The following is a 24,736-nucleotide window of genomic DNA, read 5'->3' on the forward strand; positions in this document are numbered from 1 at the left end:
GCTGACCCACAAAAAATCAGTCAGGGGCCATGCACAAGTGAGAAGCAAAACAACAACAACAATAAAAACCCTCCCCTTACTGAGAGAAAGATGTATCTTAACTATATCTGAGGGGTAGCCATGCAAAAACCACAAGGAGTCCTGTGGCACCTTAAAGACTAATATTTACTTGTGCATAACGCCCGCTTTATCAGATCTGCCACAGGACTCTTCATTGTCCCGACTGTGCTTATTTTGGAAAAGGGGATTTAAGAGCCTGGATTTCCTGGCAAGAATGAAAGATATGATTTGCTGTGGCTATGCCAAATAGATGCCCTTGATTCAGTGCTACTATGATGTCCGTACAAGCATTCTGTCACTAACAGTTAAAAAAGAAAAGTCCAGTTTGATGACTTCTCAATCTTTGGAGTCATTAACATGATCAAGACGGGTGGTTTGAAGTCAGGATTGTGACCCAGGGTTTTAGTTCTTCTGTTGGAAGTTGAAAAGGATTATCGCTGATGTTCTCTGGGTGAAAGGGATTTTTCTGTTAGCCAGTTAATAAATGTACACCAAATCGTTTTTACTTACCCTCCAAGCTCCAAAGACCAGAACCCGATGCTTCCACCCAATGTATCTTCCTCCTTCCTCTTTAAGATGGGCTGGTCTTATCCCAAGTGAGATGAATAGCATAGGGGAAAGAGGATCAAATTTCAGGAGAGACCTGATCTGGCCTCAGGGGTTCATGAAGGCAAGCCAGGGCTAGGCTGCTTTCATACAGACAGTGGAGTTTCCGTTAGAACACTGCCTTCTCAACACCTTTAATCAAATTCTCTGTCCTGCAATTCTGCCCGCCTGTTTTGTCAACTTATTACAAATGAAACAGGCGAGTCTTTGTCTCCTGCTCCCTATTGTATAGGAAGACAGAAACGAGACGGAAAGGAGGACGTAGTGAGCTGAATTTGAGGGATGCGCTCTCTGTCATCCACCCATGTGTCCTCCATTTGTTCTCCAGCCTATTCACCCTGCAATTTGCCCCACCACCCATCCCACCTGTGAGCCACTCTGTTCAACTCCCCCAACAACCAAAACTTGCTCACCCAATAAATAACAAAGTGTTTGGCAGAATCTTCCCATGCTTTCCCCTCTAGGCTGACAGCAAATGTAAGTGCTCTTGGTCAATCTGCCATTTACCCCAAAGCCTACAATCAATGTATTGGATTAAAAAGGGGTGGAAGGTCATGGGGGGGAGAATGTTCAGCTGGCTCACACAACTGCACCCCATGAAAATTTGCTCTACAGGTGTTTTGTGTGTGTTAAACTGATGCATTGGCCAATTTGGCCATTGTCATTGAGGAGAGACATCAAAACTATGACCCTCCCTCTGTTGCCTTTACTTTTAAACATTCATTTTTATTTAAAAATAAACTAGAACAGCCCAGTCCAAGTGAATGCTGACATTGGTTTAAACATCCATTATGGTCATGGAAAGAAACCAGAACCTTCACAGATGAGTCTTTCTCTCTGTCCCTTTCTATTCAGGGTAGCCGAACACTCTAGGCCAGAGGTAGGGAACCTGTTTTGGGTTGGGGGCCGCTGACCCACAGAAAAATCAGGGGCCAGGAAAGTCAGTGTGTGTGGGGGGGGGCGCGGGAGGCTGGAGTGCCAGTGTGGGTTCTCCAGTGCTGGGGGAGGTCCTAAGCCTCGGGGGCCAGATACAAGCAACCCAGGGACCGCATCCAACCCACATGCCTTAGGTCCCCCACCCCTGCTCTGGGCCTTATGGCCCCCAGTCATTATAAATTGATGCTGTGGTCCCACAATTATTGGGGAGATGTTGCTCTGCTCTTATCTACCCATTGCACTGTGTCTTTGCCTGCCCATCTATTGTTGTTCTTATCGTATATTCCTTCCACTCACAAAGCTCTGGGTTATTTATGCTTTGTGCTGGCCCCATCTCCTGCTCCTGTTACTCTTTACCCTTGGCCACAGAAGGGGCTAGTGTTAGGAGATGGCTAATTGTTGGCTGCTGCATTGTGGAGTAGCGTCTAGGCAGAGAGGCACACATGCCAAAATCTCTACAGTGCTCCTGAGTTATGCACCAGGGCTGCATTAGGGAAGCTGGAGGCTGTATCACGAGAAGTCCCTTGGCGACAGCTGCGGTGAGGAGCCTGTTAAGCCTCAAGACAACAGCATTTAGGCCCCTGTTCAGCACATTACTTAAGCAGGGTGCGATTAAGGCTGTAGGCACCAGAGGAGCGTAGTTTGGGCCCTGCAGCCAAGTGTTCACGAGAGACGCTCCGGTTTCATTTAAACACAATCGAGTACGTCACTAGGCCTCGTGGTTTTCAAGAAAAGTCTGAAGCATGAAAGGAGCCTCGCTGACGTGGTGAGGTCTGCACAGTGGGGCGTAGCTCCTGGCAGGCCATGGCCCATCCAGTTATCACCCACATCTGAGCAGAGGTGTGGTGCTGCCCGAGCGGTCTGGAGCGCTGTCACCTCAGAAAGCTATGTTCTGGCCGCTCAGCCTTGTCCTGTTCTGAGCCACCTTCTGCTCAGGCCTGCTCAGCCGTGTCTAGCGGTGTCAGGGCCAGGGAAAGAGCAGGATCCCCTGCACCTCGAGGATCCCCCCTGCCCATGTCATTTGATGCGGTGGCAGGTTCCTTTGAGTCCGCGAGAGCTCACAGGCGGGAGTGAGGCGCCGTTGTGGGGAGGGCTTGGTCAGTCTTTCCCTCCACTTCAGGTCTGGATAGAGCACTAGCACAGGAAGGGACCTCAAGAGGTCATCAAGCTAGTCTCATCCCCTCCTGGCAGGACTAAGGACCATCAAGATCATCCCGGATAGATGTCTGTCCAACCTGCTCTTAAATGTGTCCAGTGATGGAGATTCCACAACCTCCCTAGGCAATTTATTCCAGGGTTTAACCACCCTGACAGTGAGGAAGTTTTCCCTAATGTCCAACCTAAACCTCCCTTGCTGCAGTGTAAGCCCATTGGATAGAGATTGCAGAGTGACACACGCCCTTCATCTCGTACATGCAGACAGACCTTCTCCACAGAACTGGGAGCTAGTCCCTCCCTCCCTCGCAATAAAGAGCTGCCCTCACACCAAGTGGAGCCCTCCCAGACCAAACCCCTCTTCCTTGTGCATGTGACAGGTCAGCTCCTCAACCTCCAGGGGCCCAGGCTCCATCTCAGACCTGTTTTTGCCTCCAAGGATAAGTCTAAACTACATGCCTCTGTTGTCAGAGGCATGTAGATTTGTTGTTTTGGCAAAGGCAAATGAAGCTGCGATTTAAATGATCGCGGCTTCATTTACATTTACATGGCTGCCGCGCTGAGCCGACAAACAGCTGATCAGCTGTTTGTCCGCTCAGCGTGCTAGTCTGGACACTCCCCTGTCGACATCAAAGCCCTTTGTCGGCAGCCCCGGTAAACCTCATCCCACGAGGAATAACGGGGCTGCCGACAAAGGGCTTTGATGTCGACATTTAAATCGCGGCTTCATTTGCCTTTGCCTATGTGTCTAATCTACATGCCTCTGACGACAGAGGCATGTAGTCTAGACACAGCCCAAGAGGCCATAGTGCCAGCGGAAAACACCCTAAGCCAATCCCGTCCTGCTTTGTTGGGTTGAATGGTGGAAATGGTGATGGAGCTGTGGCTGTGTACTCCAGCGGAGGATCTGCCCCCTCTAGTTGCGATACAGTTGTGATCCGGTGGCATGCCATCTCTGTGTGTAAGACATGCCCTGCATGCCTCAGAATGTAAAAAATAGTTGTCCAGCTGTCAGCCTGCAGGATGATTTTGACTTGGCCCCAAAGAACAAAGTGATGTCCACCACACCATATGATCTCTCAGGCACCTTATGTGAGAGCTCACAGTGCATGGAAGATGCCACTTGGACTGCTTAAGGCTTGCAAGTGTTGAATTTCACGCCTTGCTAAAAATGCCTCGGCACACCACAATTTAGATCGGAACCTAGGCTTAGGAGCACACGCCTCAGAACTTGCCTTGGCTTTCCCCGACATTAATTTTATCCGCAGTGGTTTGCACCTTTAAAATCCTATTTGCTTCCATTTTCATCCTGCAACTACTTGTACTTCCCGTTAGGTGTCCGGTTCCTGGTTGTGTTGGGCTTGGACACATCAGCGGCAAATACGCCTCTCATCGCAGTGCATCGGGGTGTCCTCTGGCAGCCCGCCGGCAGAAAGAAGGATCACTCAATGGCTCCTCATTTTCCTGGAAGTCATTGAAGAATGAAGGGCCTACCTGTCCAACCCCTGGCTGTGATGGCTCAGGTCATGCCAACGGAAGCTTTCTCACTCACAGAAGGTAATAACTGGGTGCACAGCAATCCGATGCACAGCTACACTCAATGAGGAAGTAAATGTTGTCAGATCGCCTTGTTATTGTGTGCTTCCATCCTTTCTGAAGAAGGTGGGCTACAAATATTCCGAGCTTCAGCCACAAAATAAGCTGGAAACGTTCACGCATTGGGGGTTTCGTTTTTGCCCAATTTCTCACAAATTTAAAAGAGGTTTTCTCCAGCAAAACAAATAGCCATTGTACTCTGAAAAATCCAGGAGATCTGAGTTGGGGCAAATTGTGAAAAATGGTAATTTAATTGAATCAAATTAGCACATCAGGGCACATTTTTGACATTTTAAATGTCTTTGTTAGTCAGAGGTGTCCCATCATTTGTCATAGCCACTCCTTTAGGGGATTTGCATTCCTTATTCTTTGCACAACAAAAAACGCTCTTGTTTTATAACTGGGGATGATGGTGGTGTTATTCATAACGCAATTTCCTCTCTAATATTTAGTGTAGAATGTTGTTAGAAGAATTGCCTCCTGGCACAAACTCAGTCAAATGGTAAGAACTCTTGTTGGAGGTCATAAACATCAACAGATGCTGAGAGTTTATGAAACCCATTTTTACTTGCCTTTAGTTTATCAGGGTGTCCCAGAGCTACTTTTGCTGGAAAGAAAGGAAAACTCTCAGGGGATGAAATTCTCAACACTAAATTCAAGACCAGCGATGGTAAGGTTGTTGATCTTGGCTGCTTTATCTTTCATATGTGTTGGAAAAATAATTATTTATGTATTATGACCAGACTGTATTATTATTAGAATCATGCAAAAAATTGCTGTTTTGCCACGTCGTTATTGATTAATTATTGAAATAATTATGTTCCATTCTGTTCTACATAGGTCCTTACACTGTGCTCATGAATCTGTTATCTGAGCACCTGCCAGTAGCACTTACGCAGTAGGACTCCACAGTTGTCTCTTGTTTGTGCTGTCATCTTCTCCCTCGGGGGAGAAGTGTGTACAGTACAGTCTCTTGTTGTGGTAGGGTGTGTTTATTTCTTTTTGCTAGACCAGCAGATAAGTGCAAATAGTTATTTGGGACTCACTTCTTTTGTTTGTCCCACCGTTAGTCCTGGTTTGCTCGGTGGGACTGTCTGGATGAATAAGGATGGCAGAGTCAGGCTTTTGATGCACAACGCATGTAACAAATAACAGCAACATTGTCACCTCCATTGGCCTTTGATCAGCCTTTGATCAACATGTTGCCTTAAAATAGCTGGAGCCCTATTATTCATTCAGCTTTTCCCTCCCAGAAATTGATCAGGAACATCATTGCTGTGCACGCTCACCTGATTTAGGGCTAGAGTGTGCTCACTACCATGAATTGGGTTGCTCTGTCTACCCTTCTCTTGCTATTTTTAACTCTGCCTCGGCTCGTCTGTGGTTGAAACCCCATGTTTGTCTTGATGGCATCATAAAGATCAGTGTCAGATCTGCAGAGGTCATGGTCATAAAGTTTTTATTAAAAAAATAAATAGTCGAGTGTCATCTGATACCTCCTTCCCAAATGGGGAAGGCTGACAGGTGCAGTACAGGTTGGACCTCCCTGGTCCGGCACCCTTGGGACCTGACCGGTCCCGAACAAGCTCCCTGCCATTGGCCCTTTAGCCTGCTGCCGGCTGCACTTCCGGTCCTGGCCAGTCACCCTGCCGCCGGCTCTGGTCAGACTGCCTGCTGCTATCTACAGCTCGACCGGCTGCTGGGCAGTCATGCCCCCAGCTTCCCTGCCAGGCTGCTGACCCCTAACCCCGGTTCCCCTATCAGCCTGCCGCAGCCCCAACCCCGACTCCATTGCCGGGCTTCTGCCAGCCCTGCTAGGCTCTCAGCCCAGCAGGGCTCCCAGCTGCTGGCCCTTCTGCTGTCTGACTCCAGCCACCGGGGCTCTCTGGCCCAGGAACATCCGTGGTCCAGCAGGATCAAGGACGTTGTCAAGACCTGAGAGTCCCGGTTTAGGGAGGTGCCACCCCTACCACTTTCTGACTGTTCTATGGCGCTGATCAGATTATTCACCATGTGGAACGCTCTTCTTAATTTGGGAGACGGTGGAAATTTCAATATGAGGCCTCCACTGGCATTTCAATTTTAATTAGCTTCCTTAGCACAGTCCACAGTTTTGCATCCAAATTGCAACATGCACTTTTTTCTCCATTAATATCCTAGAACCCCATTTATCTGTGTTGATAGGAGCTGGGACTCCCACTCTGAGCCCACCACACTAATGAGCCATAAAATGTAGCAGCCATGACCTAGTACAGTGTTTCTCAACCTTTTTTTTTATAAAGTACCCCTTTTTTTAAAAAAATTATAAGTACCCCCAATACCTACAGTTTTCAGAGACAATTTTTTTCTAGCATTGCAACATAGTTGTTTAAACAACTTAATTGTAGCTGCGTGGGCAATGAAATTTTGGGGTGTAAAAAGTAAAAAAAATAATCAAGTGCTGTAAAACTTAAAACAAAAATTCAGTTTTTTCCAAATTTCACATGTGTGGATGTACCCTCCCACCCCCCCACCCTCCAGGATTCTCTCAAGTACCCCTAAGGGTGCCCGTACCACTGGCTGAGAAACAGTGACGTAGCACTTGAGTGTTTATATTTTTCCAGCAATTTTTCATAAACAAACAGGCCTTCTCAGGCTTTTCCAAATTACCACAATTCATAAAAGTCCATTATTACGTCACGATTTTCCTTCTCTTGTTCACAACTCGGCTGCAACTACGTTACAATCCTTCTGCAATTGAACGAGAGCCTTAACTACGAGTGATATTTGTTATGAATTTTAGCTGCATGTCTAGCAAACCATTGGCAAACTCATCCTGATTTTTGAGAGTTTATTCGTTCGTCATTGTGTACAGCACAGAGCTTCAGTAAATAATTGTCAGCCTAATGGCTGCTAGCAAATTGTTTACTATGAATATTCATTACCCACATTGAGAAATTGGTGTTGTTGCTGCTCCCGGACTGGATGAGTAGCAGTTAAGAAAAGGAGTATGACAAGCGAGCTTCCATTGTGAATTTTCAGATATAAAATCACAAGTGCCAATTTTCAAGAATTCACAGATCTTTTTGTGGATTCGTTCTAATTGCTTAAACACTCTCACAGAAACTCAGGGCGTTTACTCTCAAAAATATTTGCAAATCGGGAATTTTGGGGGTTGCTTTATTGGCTTCCTACAGGAAGTCCCCAACTTACGAACTGGTTGTGTTCCAAAAGTGCGTTTGTAAGTTGGTTGTTTGGAACGGAATGCATTTTCCCATGGAAACAGTGCTAGAAATGGTAGTTAGGTTCCCAAGCTAGTCCACAAAAGTCTATTTAACCCCTAATGTAGCTGAAATACCGTATATTTGCAATGCAAAATAGTAGAAATACTTGTTTATTTAACCTTGAATGCTGGTGCTTGAGGAAAGGCAGGTTTCATTAGAGTAATTAGAGGAGAGTGAGGAGGTAGATGGAGATTCTGAAGGGAACTTCCGGGCATCTTCCACCTCCCCTTCCCTCAGGCTCTGTGCCGACTCCTCTGGCCAGCCCTAGCCCCTAGGCTGCCCTCCCGATCACGGATTACACCCAGGCCCGTTCACCAGGAGGTGGCAAGCCAGGGCTGGAGGACTCCAGAGGAGCAGGGGGTGGCTCTACAGCCAATGGCTGGAGAGAAAAGCATCAGATTTCCCCTTTGAAGCAACCACTTCTCTCCAGCCACTGGCTGCACAATCGCTCCCTGCTTCTCTGGTGTCCTCTGACCAGTTCTTCTGCTTCTTGCCACCCCTGGGCCTCTTGCCGGCTCCCCTGAGGCCACGGGTGAGCTTTTGTTTGTACATGCGGCTGTTTGTAAGTCGGATGATTGTCACTCGGAGAGTGCCTGTATTTGATCAAGCCCCACTCTTCCCCTACAACGCTTCCTCCTTTTTTGATCCAGGAAAATTCGACACTGTCCTAGAACTACTGTTGTGATTTATACCCCATCTAGTTTATGACTCAGTCTCATTATCGCTAGCAATGAAATCCACACACATTCCAACGTCACACTAGTAGCGAGCCCAGTCACACGTGCATCTCCTCTGAAGAGCTTCTGAGTAGGAGAGGTTCTGGATGGAAGAGTCCATTACCTGGTTCTGGTTTTATACATTAGTATGATTATTATTCATCATTGTGATTATTATTGTGCCAGGGAGCCATTGATCGACACGCATAATTCACTGTGATGCTATGGAACTTGTAGAACCATGGGAAGTGTGAGCTCGCTTTTGAGGGGGGGGGGGTTAGGAAGAAAATCAGCACTGCCGGGGGCTCTGAGGCGTATCTAAAAGAGAGCCTCCCCGCGGCTTTGTGAGTCAGAGCAGCAGGGTGCCTGACTGCAATTTTCCCACCTGCAGTTCTAGAGAACGATGAAGAAATTAAGCAGTTAAACAGGGAGATTACTGAGCTGAATGAGTCCAACTCAGAGATGGAAGCTGCCATGGTGAAGCTGCAGTCACAGGTATGTGAGGGTGGAGCAGCGGTGGAAGATAATGGAGGCAAGGGAAGGCATTGCCTTCCCAGAACTGCCTACACTCCCTGGCTGCTTGGGAAAACTGGGGCCACAGCACAGAAGTCCAGCTCCCCAACCACCAGGGAAGACTGGGGCCAGGGTCGGGGATGAAGCATCCAGGCTGCCAGGAAAGTCTGGGGGCAGCCTTGGCCCTCCAGGTAGCCAGGAAGGGTTGGGCTGGTGTCGAGCAGGACTTGGCTCCTGGAAGGTTGCTGAAGGGGTGGGACCTCAGGTGGAAGGGGCGGAGCTAGGGCTGGGGCAGGGGCTTGCCTTCCCCAACTGGGCCTTCACTCTGGAATCTCCGAGTGAGAGCCAAAGCTCATTGGAGTCAATGGAGAATGTGTGTGTGTGGAGGGGGGGGACCTCAGCTGACCCTCCAAGGCAGATTTTAAAAAGCTCACCAAAGAGCGGAATCTGCCTGCCAGCCCTCCGCCACTTTCTGAAGTATGCAAATGCTTTTCAGTAAAGTACCTCAGCAAAGTACAGAAGGGAAGTGTCATTAACATCAATTCATTTCTTCTAAGGACAATCACAACTTACAAAGTGTCAGTGTGCTTATGTATTAGACAGGGAGACCTTACTTCCCTATGCCGAATACGGGACACCAAGGGTACATCTAGACTACAGGCTTTTGTCGACAGACGTTTTGTCGACAGATACCGTCGACAAAGCTTCTGTCGACAAAGAGTGTCTAGACTACATCCAGTTCTGTCGACAAAGCAAGCTGCTTTGTCGACATGGCAGTGTAGACGCAAAGGACAGTTTACATGCAATAACGCCTTCTGTCGACAGAACTCTGTCGACAGAAGGCGTTATTCCTCGTAAAATGAGGTTTACCAGCATCGACAAAACTGCTGAGTTCTGTCGCCGTTATGTCGACAGAACTCAGCAGTAGTGTAGACGCAGGTTTAGTTTTTGTCGACAAAACCCTGTAGTCTAGACACACCCCAAGGTGGGGAGGGGCTGCACGCTGAATGCTTTTGCCCAAAAGGGAAGGGGTCTGCTGGTGCTTGGAGCTTTAGCCCTGAAGCAGAGGAGAGGGGCGCTGGCATTCAGGGCTCCAGCCCCAGAGTGGGAGGGGGGCGGAAGAGCCGCCCAGCAGTTAAAGGCTACGAGTGCCAACAGTTCCCCGCCCACCCTGCGTTGCTGCAGGGACAAAGTTCAGCCCCGCAAAGGCAGGGTGGGGAGGGGAAGGGAGCTGCTAGTGCTTGGGGCTTCAGCAACTGAAGTGCTGAGTGCTGGCAGCTCCTCTCCTCTCCCCTCCTCCTACTGCAGGGGAAATGCAGGACAATCTGCCCGTTTTCTAAAAAATGTCGGGATGCCAGGAAGTGATCTTAAATAAGGGACTGTCCCGGTAAAAACAGGACAGAGGGTCACTCTCCTATTAGAGCTCTTTGGGAAGTGGGGGGTTTTCCTCCCCTGAGGAAAACTGGCAAAAATGGGAGAAAATTGTCAACATTTTCAGTGAAAGTTTTTGATTCTCTCCCCCGCCCGCCTCCCATTTTTGCCAGTTTCCCTCAGGGAATTTTCAATGGAAAATCTTAACTTTTCATCATCACCAAAACTTGATAAAAACGTGGCTTATTCCAGGACCACAGACTCCTTTCAGGAAAACATTCATTTTCTAAGTTTCCACAGGAGAAAACTTTCAACAGAACAGTTTTGACCAATCCCAGAGGGTATTGTAATGAGGCTGAAGCTAAGGGTGAAAGCAACTAACTGTGCTGCACTCTTCACTGTGCAGATATCATCCATGGAGAAGAACCTAAGGAACATTGAGGAGGAAAACAAAATAATTGAGGAGCAGAATGAAGCTCTGTTCTTGGAGCTCTCAGGACTGAGCCAGGCACTTATCCAAAGTCTTGCCAATATCCGCCTTCCACACATGGTAAGGAACTTTCAAAATGTTTGATCATAATCCTTGTGATCAAATGAGCAACACTAAAACCATTTCCGGGATCGGGTTTATATACAGTTAAATATTAAGAGAAATAGCTAGCGATGGTAATCTCTTTGTTCACACATCTGCCTTTCCTAACATCCGCACCTCTACCGTATCTGTGAAGCATACACTGTTCTCTTCCTTTTGTTGTCACTGTCTGCTGGTCTCCCCTTGTATCTATTGTTCTGTCTCATTACAGCTCCGAGCTAAATCAGAAAATAGGAACTTTATCAAGGTTGCACAGGGCCTTTTAGACTAACACCACACAAGCAGAGATCAGGAGGAATTTGATTTCAACAGCAGAAAGATCTTACAGCTCCTATTATAGTGCAGGGAGTTTCAATTCAGTTTGGAATAGCTGGCAGCCAAAGAATAGCATCCTCAAAGAGAATGTGTTTTGTTTCCTTTTAACGAGGCCCAGCAGCACACAGCCTATTGCCGTAACGTTACTGCAAAATGAGAATACAACCACAAAACTAGAAAACCCAAAGATAACTATTAATTACCTCCTCGCTAGTCCCAGGACATTAATTATTATTGTATAAAATTGGGGGGGGTTGTGTGTATATGTGGAAGTTGAGCGGCAGATGTGGAAGACACCTGATTACAGACACTTGTGAGATGATCACAGAGGAGTTGATTCATGGAAGGGGGTTGCAAACTTCATGGCACCGTGATCCCCCTGATAACAAGACTTACCACATGACCCATGAGAAGAGGGCTTTAGCCAGCCCAAGCCCCACTGCCTGGGTATGAGCCCCATTGCTCCAGACATGGGAGAGAAGAGAGGAGAATAAAGCTGAAGTCCTAGGACTTCAGCTCTGGGCAGGGAGCCTGTAAGCTGAACCCCACCACCAAGGTTCCCTCTGCGTTGCATGGCAACGCAGCCCCGCCGCTGCTTAATGAGCCCCACCCAGCCAGAGACTCAGGACTCAGAGGGGCACTTCTCCCTCAACGGCAGAAGGAGCTCCCTGCTGAAGGCAAAGCAGCGAGTCTGTCACAGCCCGTGAGGACACGTCCCCTCCTTCATGGCTGGGAGAGACACAGAGACTCGCTGGTCTGTTCTCAGCAGGAAGCTGCTGCCATCACTGAGGGAAAAGTGCTCCTCTCCCAGCCAGGCAGCTCCATATGCGGCAGCCCTTAGCCCCGGGGGGGTATGTCTACACTACCCCGCTAGTTCGAACTAGCGGGGTAATGTAGGCATACCGCACTTGCAAATGAAGCCCGGGATTTGAATTTCCCGGGCTTCATTTGCATAAGCGGGGAGCCGCCATTTTTAAATCCCCGCTGGTTCGAACCCCGTGCCGCGCGGCTACACGGGGCTCGAACTAGGTAGTGTACCGAGGTGTACCGGTAGTTCGGAATAGGAATCCTAGTCCGAACTACCTAGTTCGAGCCCCGTGTAGCCACGCTGCACAGGGTTCGAACCAGCGGGGATTTAAAAATGGCGGCTCCCCGCTTATGCAAATAAAGCCCGGGAAATTCAAATCCCGGGCTTCATTTGCAAGTGCGGTATGCCTACATTACCCCGCTAGTTCGAACTAGGAGGATAGTGTAGACATACCCTGGGTGAGGCGCACTAAGCAGCTGCAAGGCTGTGCTGCTACAACTTAAAGAGAACCTTGCCCAGCACCAAGAGCAGAAGCCCTTGAGCGTCGGCTTTGGCCTCAGCTAATCTAAGTGAGCCCTCGCGACCCATTAAAATGAAGTCTGGCCCCACAGTGTGAGAACTGCTGATCTGTGGCATGAGTGCTCCATCGCCTTTTTCAGTATTCTTTTTCACCAAGCCTTGGATTTAAAATTGGGCCGGTTGGATACTATCTGCCCTTCAGCAGAGAATTTCCTCGACAAATATTTTTGGGTAGAATTCTCTCAGCTCTGCAGTTGGTGAAAAACTATGTTCATTGAATTGTTTTTTGATAGGCAAAGGTCTAATAAACCAGTCAGCAAATAGGTTTTTAATGTGTTCAACCAGCTCCAGTTCAAATAATGCTCAGAGGACTTACACTATCATATTACTAACATTTCTTCAGCTCCCAGGCCCTCCTTCTCTTCTCTTTCTCTGTCTAATCTGATGTATCCATCAGGGATTTTCATAGGGTAGTGTCTGGACTGGTGTAGCAACACTGGGTGCTTAATTTGTAATGGAAGAAATCCAGAGCTCAAACAATTTTTTTTTACTTTAATAACCGACATGGAAGCTCAGAGGTGCCAATGGAACACTAGCAGATGCTGGACACCTGTGACCTCTGGAGCATAGTACATGAGCCTCTACCACTTGAGCTAAAAGCCAGCTGCCTTGCAGCTAAGGCTGTAGAGCAGACTCATGATTCTCTCTCTAAGTGGTCTCAGTGCCACTAGCCAGGATAATGCCACACCCAGCAGGTGTGTGGGTTACACCAGGGCTAGCAACTTCCAAGCCTACAGATGCTAGGAGTCAGCCTGGGAACAAATTAAGCACTGATGACGTGCTGGAGTTGATAAATCAGTGTGCAAGGACTCAGGAGATGGGGTTTCTAATCCTGACTCTACTATGAGGCCTTAAGCGTGCCTCCACCTTTCATCTGCCTTCTCTGCTTAGCCCTCAATCCTATAAAGGTTTGTGCTTAAATGTATACAGTGTTACTGGTCCATGCATTAAATTAACCATGTGTTTAAGTCTTTGCAGAGTCCTACCTTTAGACTGTAAATTCTTCTGAGCAGATGTAACTGCCACCCGGGAACCTGGAAAGCTTAGTACAGGAACCTCTACATCTGGAGCTATAAAGCCAGCTGGCTCTCACCTTAGGCTATAGAGCTTACTTGTTTTTATCTTTCGCTGTAAGTGGTCAAATTGCCACTATATGAGACAGTGAACCACATTAGCTGTGTGGGTTACACAGACACTGTCCTCTATACAGCGCCTGACACAATGGGGCCCTGATCTTATCTGAAACCTTCTAGCTGGTGCTGTAATACAAATAATGATTAATACCAAATATTGATTGTCACAGCCATGCCCCCAGGAAAAATTAAACACGGCAATTATGCTCTTTTTTTCTTCTACCTCTTCTTCTTTTTAACCATTTATATTTTTGTTTTGTTTTATTGGATTCAGGAGCCAATCAGCGAACAGAACTTTGACGCTTATGTTAATACCCTTACCGACATGTACACCAATCAGGAGTGTTATCAGAACCCTGAGAACAGGGATCTGCTAGAAAGCATTAAACAGGCTGTCAAGGGAATTCAAGTCTAGTGCCGTGGATAACACAAATAAACTGTAAGAAGATGGAACCTTCACTCCAAGTATTCAGGTTTACAAGTTATACAACTTGTCTAATGAATGAAAAAAAGGACCAAAAGTTAACCAAGAGGCCATTTACAAGAAGCAGAACTGAACTGAACTCCATGTTTTCATTTACTTAACTTGGACCTTCTTGCAAAGAGTGGGATTTTTCTACCTGTACCAAGTGGTAGATGAGGATGGACAATGAGACCCTACAATAGGTTGCAGGGCTTGGTTGCTGATGGAGATAAGGCGTCTTTATGAGTTGCCAGGTTTTACTGATGAGAAAGAAGGCATTATAGCAGAATTAATCCAAGGGTTAGTACATTACAAGAACAGGATTTTGTCTGGTTTAAACGGGCGTAAACCCTCATGCTGTCTATGGCCATGTGTCCAGATCACCTACTCACATATGAATTATGTTATATGTTACTGTAAATGAGAAGCTGGAGCTGCAGGCTACCTGTAAATCTAAACCTCTGCTGGGCCTCCCACCCCCAAGGTATTGAAATATCCACTGGGTGCGGGAACTCTTAAGTATTATAAAGTAGCTTATTTTTATTTTCTGAAGAGCGATTCTGGATCTCCAGTGGAAAGCGCAATGGAAAAAAGGTTCTCAGGGAAGCTTTTGAAGTTTGCAACTACAGTATTCCTTTGTCTGTCTTAAATATGAGAATAGCTATTATGAATAGACGAATTCCAGAGATTTCATACGGAAGAAATTCTAAATGTGTCATGGTCCAGTATATATGATTTTTTTTGGAAGTCTATTGGTGGATGGTTCAGGTTCTTTTCAATATTATGGTTGTTGTTCCAGTAGCACGGCGCTGCCAGTACAGAGATCATGCACCAATGCCAGAGAAATGTTTCAAGTGATTATCAGCAAAAATGAAAGATACAAATTGATGGCCAGCAAAGTGCTTATCTACCATGGACTGTGGCAGATTCCTTACAGATGTACATATGGCGATGGGGTTTTTTTTGTTGTTGTTGTTGGTTTGTTTGTTTTTGGTTTCTATATTTTTGTGCAAGGTTACAGAGCCAACGTCATTCTGCAAAAAGAGCATTTTGGGTGTGGATCTTCCAAAGAACCCTTTGGGAAGCAGTTTGATACGTGCAGCTGACTGTAGAGATGGGAATGGCTTTGCACCTTATTGGGAATGGCTTTGCACCTCATTCATCTCATTGCATCGCATGGCAGAGCACAGTGATTGAAGGTGGTTTTCACACTGTAAGAAAGAAGTTGGCAGAGAGAGAGAGAGAAATATTGGCCTGTCCCAGCCAATGCTGAAGGCTTATTTAATAAACTCATCTCACATGCACATTAACTATGATTGAGAATTCTTTATCGGCTTGGCGATGACACTTTGCAGGAGAGAAGCCCCTAGCACCCCAGTACTTGTCACATAAACCCCCCACTTTCAATATCATTTCCAGTGAGGTGAGGGGTGGCAAGGAATTTGCTCACCAATAATAAAGTGAAGGATATTGTGTCGTTATGAGCCTAATCCTGCAGACATTTAGGGGATAATGAAAAGTCCAAGGGAAATAATGGAAAGAATCCAGTGGACATTGGATCAGATTCTAAAGTATGTGAATAGGTAGGTAGCCCGACTGAAGTCCATTGGGCACCTCCTGTGAATAAATGTAATCACATGCTTAAGCGTTTGCAGGATCCCAGGAATTCACTTATGTTAGGACCCATTCCAAGTGCAAAAATAAAATGGAAAAAAATGTAATTTGCTGTGTTAAAAACACAATTCTTAACATGTAAATAGAGTCCAACTTGCTTGTGACTACAATTCAGTTAGTATTTAAAAGTAGAGAAATTGCACTTCCTGGAAGAGAGAGCGAGCGAGGGAAAAGTAGCTAGTTTAATTATCCTGTAAATTATTTAATTTTGGCAAGATGTATGTAATTTATATTCACAACACCTTATGTTAACTTTTTGCTATTTATTTAACCTTTCTTATTTATTAATTTTATACTTATTTTAAACTGGACACCACACCATGGAAAAGAAAAGAAAAGCAAAAAATAAAAAAGTAAAACTTTTTTGACCTTAAATAAAAGATATTCCAAAAAAAAAGAAACAAAGGAAAGTAAAAACCCACCTATCTACAATTCCTACTTGTAATTTTGATGCAACCAAGTTATTTTTTATATATTTTGTTATTTATTCTTTTAACAATGGGAATTTTTTAAAGATATTTTATAACTGAGGCATTTTGATAATTTTTGGTTTGTTTTTTTGACGGGGTAGGGACAATGGGAGGGGAAGAGAGACTTTTAGGGATTTTGTTTTCATTCGTATTGTTTCAGGCACTGATTAATGGTAAATGAAAAGTCTGTATTTATTATTTATTTAATATTTAAGTCAAAATGAACTGTGCTCTTGTTGTATATTTATTTTGTCATGTTTCTGTGTTGGTTATGTGATGACTGAGTAATTGTTTATGTGAAGGAATACTGTTAATATTTAAATAATAAAGAGTCACATTGAAAGTTATAGCAGGCTACATGTTATTCTGTGAAAAATGAATACTGTGATCCTCTTTCCTCAGGAAATGTATGCTGCAGACAGCATTTCATTATGTATTCGCAGGGTTCTTTCATAATAAAAACCCAGTTCTGTATGTGACTTCAGTTCCCATGGTCTTTCTTAAAGATATTGTTAAAATCCCCAGTATTTTCTAAGAGCTTTGTTCCAATGCATGGGTAACCTGCTGAGCTGTGTTTTGAATATATTTCTGTGTATTGTATACAATTCTGAAACACCCATTACAGAATGGATGTGGATGTATTGGATAAAATCCAGTGGAGGGCAACAAAAATGATTAGGGGGCTGGAGCACATGACTTATGGGGAGAGGCTGAGGGATTTGGGCTTATTTAGTCTACAGAAGAGAAGAGTTGGCAGGGGGGTGGGAAGGAGAGATTTGATAGCAGCCTTTAACTACCTGAAGGGAGGTTCCAAAGAGGATGGAGAGAGGCTGTTCTCAGTGGTGACAGAATGTGGAGCAGTGGTCTCAAGTTACAGTGGGGGAGGTCTAGGTTGGATATTAGGAAAAACTATTTCCCTAGGAGGGTGAGGAAGCACTGGGATGTGTTCCCTAGGGAGGGGGTGGAATCGCCATCTCTAGAGGTTTTTAAGTCCTGACTTGATAAGGCCCTAGCTGGGACAATTTAGTTGGGATTGGTCCTGCTTTTAACAGAGGGGTGGACTCAATGACTTCCTGAGGTCTCTTCCAACCCAATGATTCTAAGATGCAGATAGGGTTTTCACAGTAGGGCGAGGGCTCAGATTTTCAAAGGAATGTGGGCATTGCTCCTAAATCAGTTCGGCCCCTAAATTTGTTAGGCATTACAACGCTATGTGCAGCAATGCCTCAGTACCGTCAGAAATCTGGGCCTAGGCTCCTAACCATAAATGCACTCAATCCTGGTTTCACGCCGTGGTTATTAAAGTTTCTGCTCATTGCGAAGGAGACACGTTAGCTCTGTGATTTAGTCAATGGATGCAGTGCAATGGGCAAAAGTAAAGCCCTCCCAGCTGTGTGCCTCAGCAAGATGTCAACAGGGAGGCAGGCAGTGCATCAGAAAGGGTCACTCGAGATGTCCTCAGGTAGTACAGAGGGGAGAGCAGTGTGCTAGCCAAGCAAAGATGCATTATTTTTTTGCATTGTTCCAGATCTCTTTTAGAAAGGGCACTGCAATTTTAAAGGTTTTTGGTTTGCAAGAAGTTCATTATCCGCACACACTGGGAAGGGATATGCAAGATTCATATGGCACAATACAGTGGTCTAGCATGAGGATTTCTTTTCTGTCTTGTTTTCCTCCCCAATTCTTGGGGGGGAAAACCCCAACACATTTATCACTTTCCTCAAAGATGCAGAGTGAAAATGCTAAGGTAGGGGGAGTTAAAATTTTCTTTAACTCCTGGATTAGAAGAGAAGGTCATGAAGTTTCTGTTCCCCAGCTGGACAAGTGGAATGTTAGACCCAAGCTTTTGGAGGAAATATTCAGAGCTGCGAAGCTGGGATTCATATCCCCGTGTTGGATCAGAACTTTTTTCAGCCATCCTCATTCCCATAAGGAAACTCAGGGCATGCGCCAGGGCTCACTAAAAACAATGGCCTCTCGGGTACCACTGGAAAATGTCCTCAAGACGGTTCACACCAAAAGAACCCATCATGGGTGTCCAGCTCAGCAGGATGCAGACAACGGACACTGGGACAAATCCGGTCAGTTCACACATGTGAGTAACTTTGAAGTCAATGAGCTACTCGCATGAGTAATGTTCCTTATGTGCATGGGAGTTTGCCTGATTGGTCCCTCACCTCTACATGTATTTTAATTTTATAGGAGGAAAGAAAATGCACAAATTACTCTGTAGATTCCAGTCTTACTAAAGCAGAAGTCATTCCAGAATCATAGAAACTTAGAACTGGAAGGAACCTCGAGAGGCCATCAAGTCCAGTTCCCTGCCCTCATGGCAGGACTAAGCACCAGTTAGACCATCCCTGACAGGTGTTTGTCTAACTTGCTCTTTTAAATCTCCAGTGATGGAGATTCTACAACCTCCCTAGGCAATTTATTCCTACCACCCTGACAGTGAGGAAGTTTTTCCTAGTGTCCAACCTAAGCCTCCCTTGCTACAGTTTAAGCCCATTGCTTCTTGTCCTACCCTCAGAGGTTAAGCAGAACATTTTTTCTCCCTCCTCCTTGGAACAACTTGCAAGAATGTTGCATAAATATTCCTGTGTTTCAGGAGGGGAGCTGAGACAGTGAGGCTATGTCTACACTGGCAGGTTCTTGCGCAAGAACGACTGTTCTCATAGAGCGTCTACACTACCCGCCCTCTCTTGCACAAGAAGATTTACAGTATGGCATTGGAAGAGAGGGCTTCTTGCACAAGAGCTATGCTCGTTTCTAACAGGTGTGAGCCCTCTTGCACAAGAACTTTTGTGCAAGAGGGCAGTGTGGACGCACGGCAGGGACTTCTTGCACAAGAAAGCCCTATGGCTAAAATGGCCCTCAGAGCTTTTTTGTGCAAGAGAGCGTAGACACTGCCATGAATGCGCTTGCACAAAAGCACATGGCAGTGTGGACGTGTTCTTGTGCAAGAGTTCTTGCACAAGAACCTTTGCACCAGATGTCCTTGTACAAGAACCTGCCAGTGTAGACATTGCCTGAGAGGTTCATGTTCCAACTCTGACCTGTTTTCTTCCCTGACCATGTGTGACGGGGCAGGGCTACCCCGCACTGAACTCCAGAGAGTTTCCCTAGCCCAATTGGCTGAGCGGACCCCACCCCCACGGCCCTGCTCAAAGGAGAGGCCAGGGATAAAAGCCCAGAGATCCAGCCACTCAGGGGGAGGTGCCAGAGGGGAAGGAGCTCTTCAGCAGTTGCTCCAGCCGGGACTGGCCTGTGGAACTGTACGAGGGGGCGGTTACCCAGGGGAGATTCAGATGCTACTCAGCTGATTAGCAGAGTACTCACAGCCAGCAGCAGCATGTGTTTCTACTGGTGGTACACATTTGGACATGCCTTGGTGCACAAAACAAAATTTATTCTGCACATGGGTAGAAAAAATGAGAGGGAACGCTGCCTCAGGGTGCTTAGGGGAACCAAGCTAGCTGTTCTGTAAAAGGAAGCCACTTAACTCCAGTGTCAACAGGGGCTTGAAGGAAAAGGGACCTCGGTGGGAAAAACAACTATTACAGTACTGTTGTTTGAAGTTACTACTGCTCGAACTGAGGGAAGGCCCACGAAGAGGCATCTGCATCTGGGGCGAACTGAAAAGACTTCAGCAACGCCGGAGCTTGGAGAAGGGCTAACGGTTTTCTTTGGACTTGATGTTTCCTCCCTGAGAAGCCTTTTGTTAGGTTTGACTAGAAGACTAACTCCCACATCACTCCACCAGCCTGGGAAGATCAGTGTGACCGGTCCTCACGCTGGGCAGAGGTAAGCTGTTCCTACAGCCAGTGGCGTAGCCAGATGAGCCCACTTGGGTGGGTTCTGACTTTGGGACGGGGGGCAGGGAGAGCAGGATGGGTGATGAGGTCACCTCCCCCCCCCAACTGACCTGGGGGTGAGGGGGGCGTGGAACGTCCAGACACGAAGGTCAGAGGATGCACCTGGAGATTGGGGTCTGCATCCCTGGGTTCCTGAGGTCGGCTCGGCCCTTCGGCCTGCAAGTGGGGTTCCAGTGAGGGTCCTAGCGGGGTGAGACAAGCACTGGGTCATGAGGAGAGCTGGGGGGTGCAGCGGGGGCAGGCCTGGATGTCAAGAGGGAGGGCCACCACCCACTCAGGCCCACCCCCATCTCCGCCTGTGCCTCCAGCCTTTGAATCTGTGTCTTTTGTGTGATTATCCACAGTCAGCCCCAGAGGTTTCTCTCTCTAACACAAAGCAGGTCCTGGGAACCAAGATAAATGTCTCATTGGATTTCTCAACAAACCTTGCAAGGAGGTTGCTGTGTCTTTCTGGGGTTCCTTTTAAGATGTTGTAGATGTTTGTCTTCGCTTTGAAAAGCTCCCCTATTTGCATGCAGTTAGCCGGTGTCATAGTCCTAGATGAAACTCATGGAATAAGTTGAGTTTTTCCCTGGTAAAATGTATCTGACACTTGAACATGGTTATTGACATAATGAAAGAGAAGCGACTGTAGCACTTGGTACTGGAGTCTTCCACGGAAGAATTGTACATGTGTATCTCTTTTAAAAGTAACTAACAGGTTGATGCGTTCTAGTCCGGCACGCGCTGAGCGGGCAACATCCGTGGTCTGGCATGATTTCAGTGAGCCAGATGTCCACTTATCCTAGGTGTGGCCAAGTTTCCTGTGGTCCCATAAAGTTTGTTTACAGCCACTAGTCCTGGCTCTCAGTGTTCTGTGCTTAAAAATCTCAGGTTATTATTCTCATTATTATTAATCTCATTATTCTCTGGTTTTATTCTCTGGTTACTGCAGGACTCTCAAAAGAATGAGAGATGGAGTGGGAGCTTCTCATGTTTCATTTGAGGAGAGAAGGATGTCTGAACCTTTATCTGAGAGATTATTCCCGTAAGTGTCTGCTGGAAGTTTGAATTAAACAGGCATTAACTAAAATCCAAACCAAAATGATAACAGTTTGAAGAACGTCTTTTCCTCTCAGCTTTCTGTCTTTTGCCATAATCCCCAGATGACCAGAGAGGACTCTAGCAAAAACTGGGTAGACAGCCTCTGATATTTCTAAAGCAGAAACAAGCAGAAAGAAAATCAGAATTTGTATACAGGATGATCAAATATAAATGGGGACATACACTTCTCTGTCTGCAGATTGCACTTGGGGGGGGGGAGGGGGAAGGAAAACCATCATATACTTTAAAAAAAAACCCACACTTTCAAAGAGTCTCAAATCATCCTCTGTGTTGGATTTTTTGGAGAGGGAGAGAGAGGTAGATTCTGCCCATATTTTTAGACAAAGGAAAAATAATTCTTCATGTAACATGAGAGCCTGCAACAAAAGCTCATATATCACAGGCTGGGTCTGAGGCCTGAGATCCGGACAGCAATGGTCAAGACCTTGCTAATATAAAACAAAGTGAAGCTCTGAGCAAGAGGCAGGCCCTGCTTGTGAAATTTTGCATGAACAGGGAGTGACTAGACACAGGCCATAAACATATCCCAGAGGGGTTGTAAGAGGACAGAGAAACAGCTCATTAGGAAACAGCTTGATACCCTGCCCTCCACCCCCAGGATAACAGGAACATACCGACTCAGGTTCATGACAGAGACTAACCTGGCAGCACGACAGATCGTGATTGAACCTTCATGTACAAAGTAATGGGTGGATCTAGTAATGTCAGAGGGTGGTAACCTGACATGTCAGGAGTGGGGTGTGTGGCGGGCCCCTCCCGCCTACCCTCTTAAGTCCAAGGCCCTCCAACCTGAGTCCGAAACACAGTCCACGTCCAGCCCTTTTTGGCAAAGCCGAGGCCCTCCGGCCTGAGTACATAACACAGTTTAGGGTGTAGCAGGGATGCATTCCCAGGTAGAGGGACCCGGCCCCACCCTACTCCACCAGGTCCCGGCACAGGGCCCTGTGAGCGACCAGGTAGTGGGTCATTCCCTCGAAGGGGCAATCCGGCCGAAACCCACCGAGGTTCTCTGGGCGGGAGAGGAGGCTCCCACTCCTGCCCTGGGCCACTTCCTCCCTGGTTTCCTGGGGTTCCTTCCCCTGTACTCGTCTCCTCGGCAGGCAGTCCCTGGGTTGCACCAGCTCTGCTTCCCCTCCGGCCTCTCCTGGAGTCTCTGGCAACAACTGTGTGGGAGCCTCCTTCACAGGTCCTTCTCCTCCAGCTGGCTTCGTTGACTGAGTCCTTCCCCAGGCTTTTATAGTGGAGCTACAGCCCGGGCATGCTCGGTAGGACTGTGTGGGAGGGACTTCTGCAGCCAGGTAACCCTGGCTAGGCCCTGCAGGCTCAGTGCCTGTCACAGGGTGTTACTTGTTTGTACCTCAAAAGTGTACCCCAAAGAGTTGTCATTGTTCAACCAAGGAAGCAGTGTCGCATTCCTGGCTCTGACTAAGCTGTGTCCATTGTCAGGGGGTATGTCTGTGTAGTGGTTCGGTAGAGTCTACTGACAACTACTGCTGTACTTCATTTGACAGTAAACCTGGCTGGGCACCTTTGATGCTTATCTGATCTTGGGGTCTTTAGAGCCAATCTCTCAGACAGCTGTGGTGACAATTTGCGCGAGCCAACAGCACACAGAGGAGCACACGCACACAGGCAAACGGTTTTCATTGTGAACGGAGCAGGAGATGGTGACATCCGGAGCTTTACGGCACTGTAACTGGCTGTGTTCGGGAGTAGGGGGGTGTTTTTTCCCACACCCCGAGCCAGAAAGTGACAGCGCTGTAACATGGCAGTGTAGACTTGGCCTGAGAGAAACGGGAGCAGATTAGAGAACTAAGAGCAAAAACACTGGCGATTTTTCCACATTCAAGGAAATACCATGGGTGTCAGACGCTCATATCTCAATCAGTGGCGTGTTACCACAGGCCTGCCATGAACGATCTCCATGGTGCACGATTAACTGCATCTGGCAGAGGCTTAGAACCAGTTTGAAAAGAAGAAGACCCTTGCCAGTCTAATCTTCCCAAAGGCTTGTGTCCCCTGATGTGTATGTTGTCAGGCTGAGGTGTACATTGTGTAACCGACTCGGTTTCTTCTCTAGTCCCCTGCTCCTCTTTGGACATGTTACAGAGATGTCAGCTGCATTGGTAAGTGAAAGGCTTGGGCTGATAAGGACAATTGAACGTGGGGCCGGCAGTCTCCTGCAATCAGCGAATGACAACAAAATCAGGCGAGTTACTGGGAGCCATTAAACAATACAGCTGCAACTGTCAGAGATAGTGGAGACAGTGTAATTCAGTGCCTCCCCGCTGACCCCATGCTTGTGTGCAGGGGTAACAAATCTTCCCTTCAGCTTCCACCGGCATTTAGATCTTAACGCGCTAGACACCTTGGGATGCGCGGCGTTATGTCTTCTGCTTTGCTTGTCAGCCACTCAGTGCTTGCCCATCATTTACAATCACTCAGGAAGCAAAGCAGTTCTTCGGGGGGTCTGGTAAGGGCTCTAATGGATGTGCAGCAGGGATGTGAGTTTGCATCCCAAGTTCCTAAGCCAGCGGGAAATGGGGATGCTGCAAAGCCAGCTGAATAGCCCCTTTCAGGCCACATGTGCCCTCTGACAACTCACAGGGCCATGGACAAACAGGATTATGGATTTGCTTCAACACAGTCGATTAGAGATTGTTTGTTTCATTAGTCTTACCACGTCACTGCTACTACAGAGTTAATGTTGCTGAATTGTGGTTATATATTACAGAGTGCACATCAGCAAGCGCTGCAGAGCAAGGCATATAAGAGTAAAAGGCACTTGGAATGCATACGTCCCTTCTACCACGGGGAGTCCCGTCCCTGATCCTCGCTTCAAGGGCCGCGGTCAACGTGGCTCCAGCTGGGGGAATCCAGGGCACCCTCCAGGGTCTAGGTCCCTGGTGAAACTCACCAAGCATGGAACTCCCCACACTAGTTCTATCACAGTTGTTTACTGGGTGTGCACGTACTGGCCCTATGCCACTCTTAGCATTTTCCTGAAGTTGAAATCAAAGTCAACGTGATTTATTCCTTACTACATTCCCAGCTCAGCTGCATGGGCTACAGCCAATAAAGGCATCAGGTGTTTGCGTTTGCAGGGTGCAAGACTCTACTAGGCTGTGTACTCCAAGGATAGAAACTTCCATCTGGGCTCTGTAGGCAGCAGGCCCCGCGAATGGCTTCTTATATGACACCCTCTCTACAGGGCATTTCATGGAATTGTGTGGACAGGATGCAAAGCAAAGAGACTGTAGAAGAGGCTGCTGCAGAAAGGGACATGGAGGCCAGCTTTTGGGCCCCATAAAATCTGGGCTTTGGGAGGGGTCTCCAGTTTACCCCACAATCCTAAATTGAACATCAGTTGTTGGCTGACCAGAGTTACGTGTGCTGTCCTTAGCCCTATGCAGCTGTGTAGGGCACCTGAAAATTTGGGGCACTGCTGGGTCTTAATGTCCACCCATCTCATTCCTTCTACCCCTGTTCTGTGGCTCTGCTTCCTCC

General features: G+C 47.0%; 1 protein-coding gene across 7 annotated transcripts in view; it reads left to right on the plus strand.

The window, feature by feature from the left end:
• Nucleotides 1-16,597, plus strand: part of MYT1 (myelin transcription factor 1) — a 141,233-nt gene extending 124,636 nt beyond the window's left edge. For all 7 annotated transcript variants that reach the window (XM_075901020.1, XM_075901021.1, XM_075901023.1 and 4 more), the window contains 5 exons: nt 4,093-4,314; nt 4,932-5,023; nt 8,724-8,827; nt 10,623-10,766; nt 13,918-16,597. In XM_075901020.1, the coding sequence (XP_075757135.1) occupies nt 4,093-4,314; nt 4,932-5,023; nt 8,724-8,827; nt 10,623-10,766; nt 13,918-14,058 (703 nt within the window). In that variant the 3' untranslated portion in view covers nt 14,059-16,597. The remainder of the gene's footprint in view (nt 1-4,092; nt 4,315-4,931; nt 5,024-8,723; nt 8,828-10,622; nt 10,767-13,917) is intronic.
• Nucleotides 16,598-24,736: the final 8,139 nt, after the last annotated feature.

Source organism: Pelodiscus sinensis, chromosome 18 (assembly GCF_049634645.1).
Source record: "Pelodiscus sinensis isolate JC-2024 chromosome 18, ASM4963464v1, whole genome shotgun sequence".
NCBI lineage: Eukaryota > Metazoa > Chordata > Testudines > Trionychidae > Pelodiscus > Pelodiscus sinensis.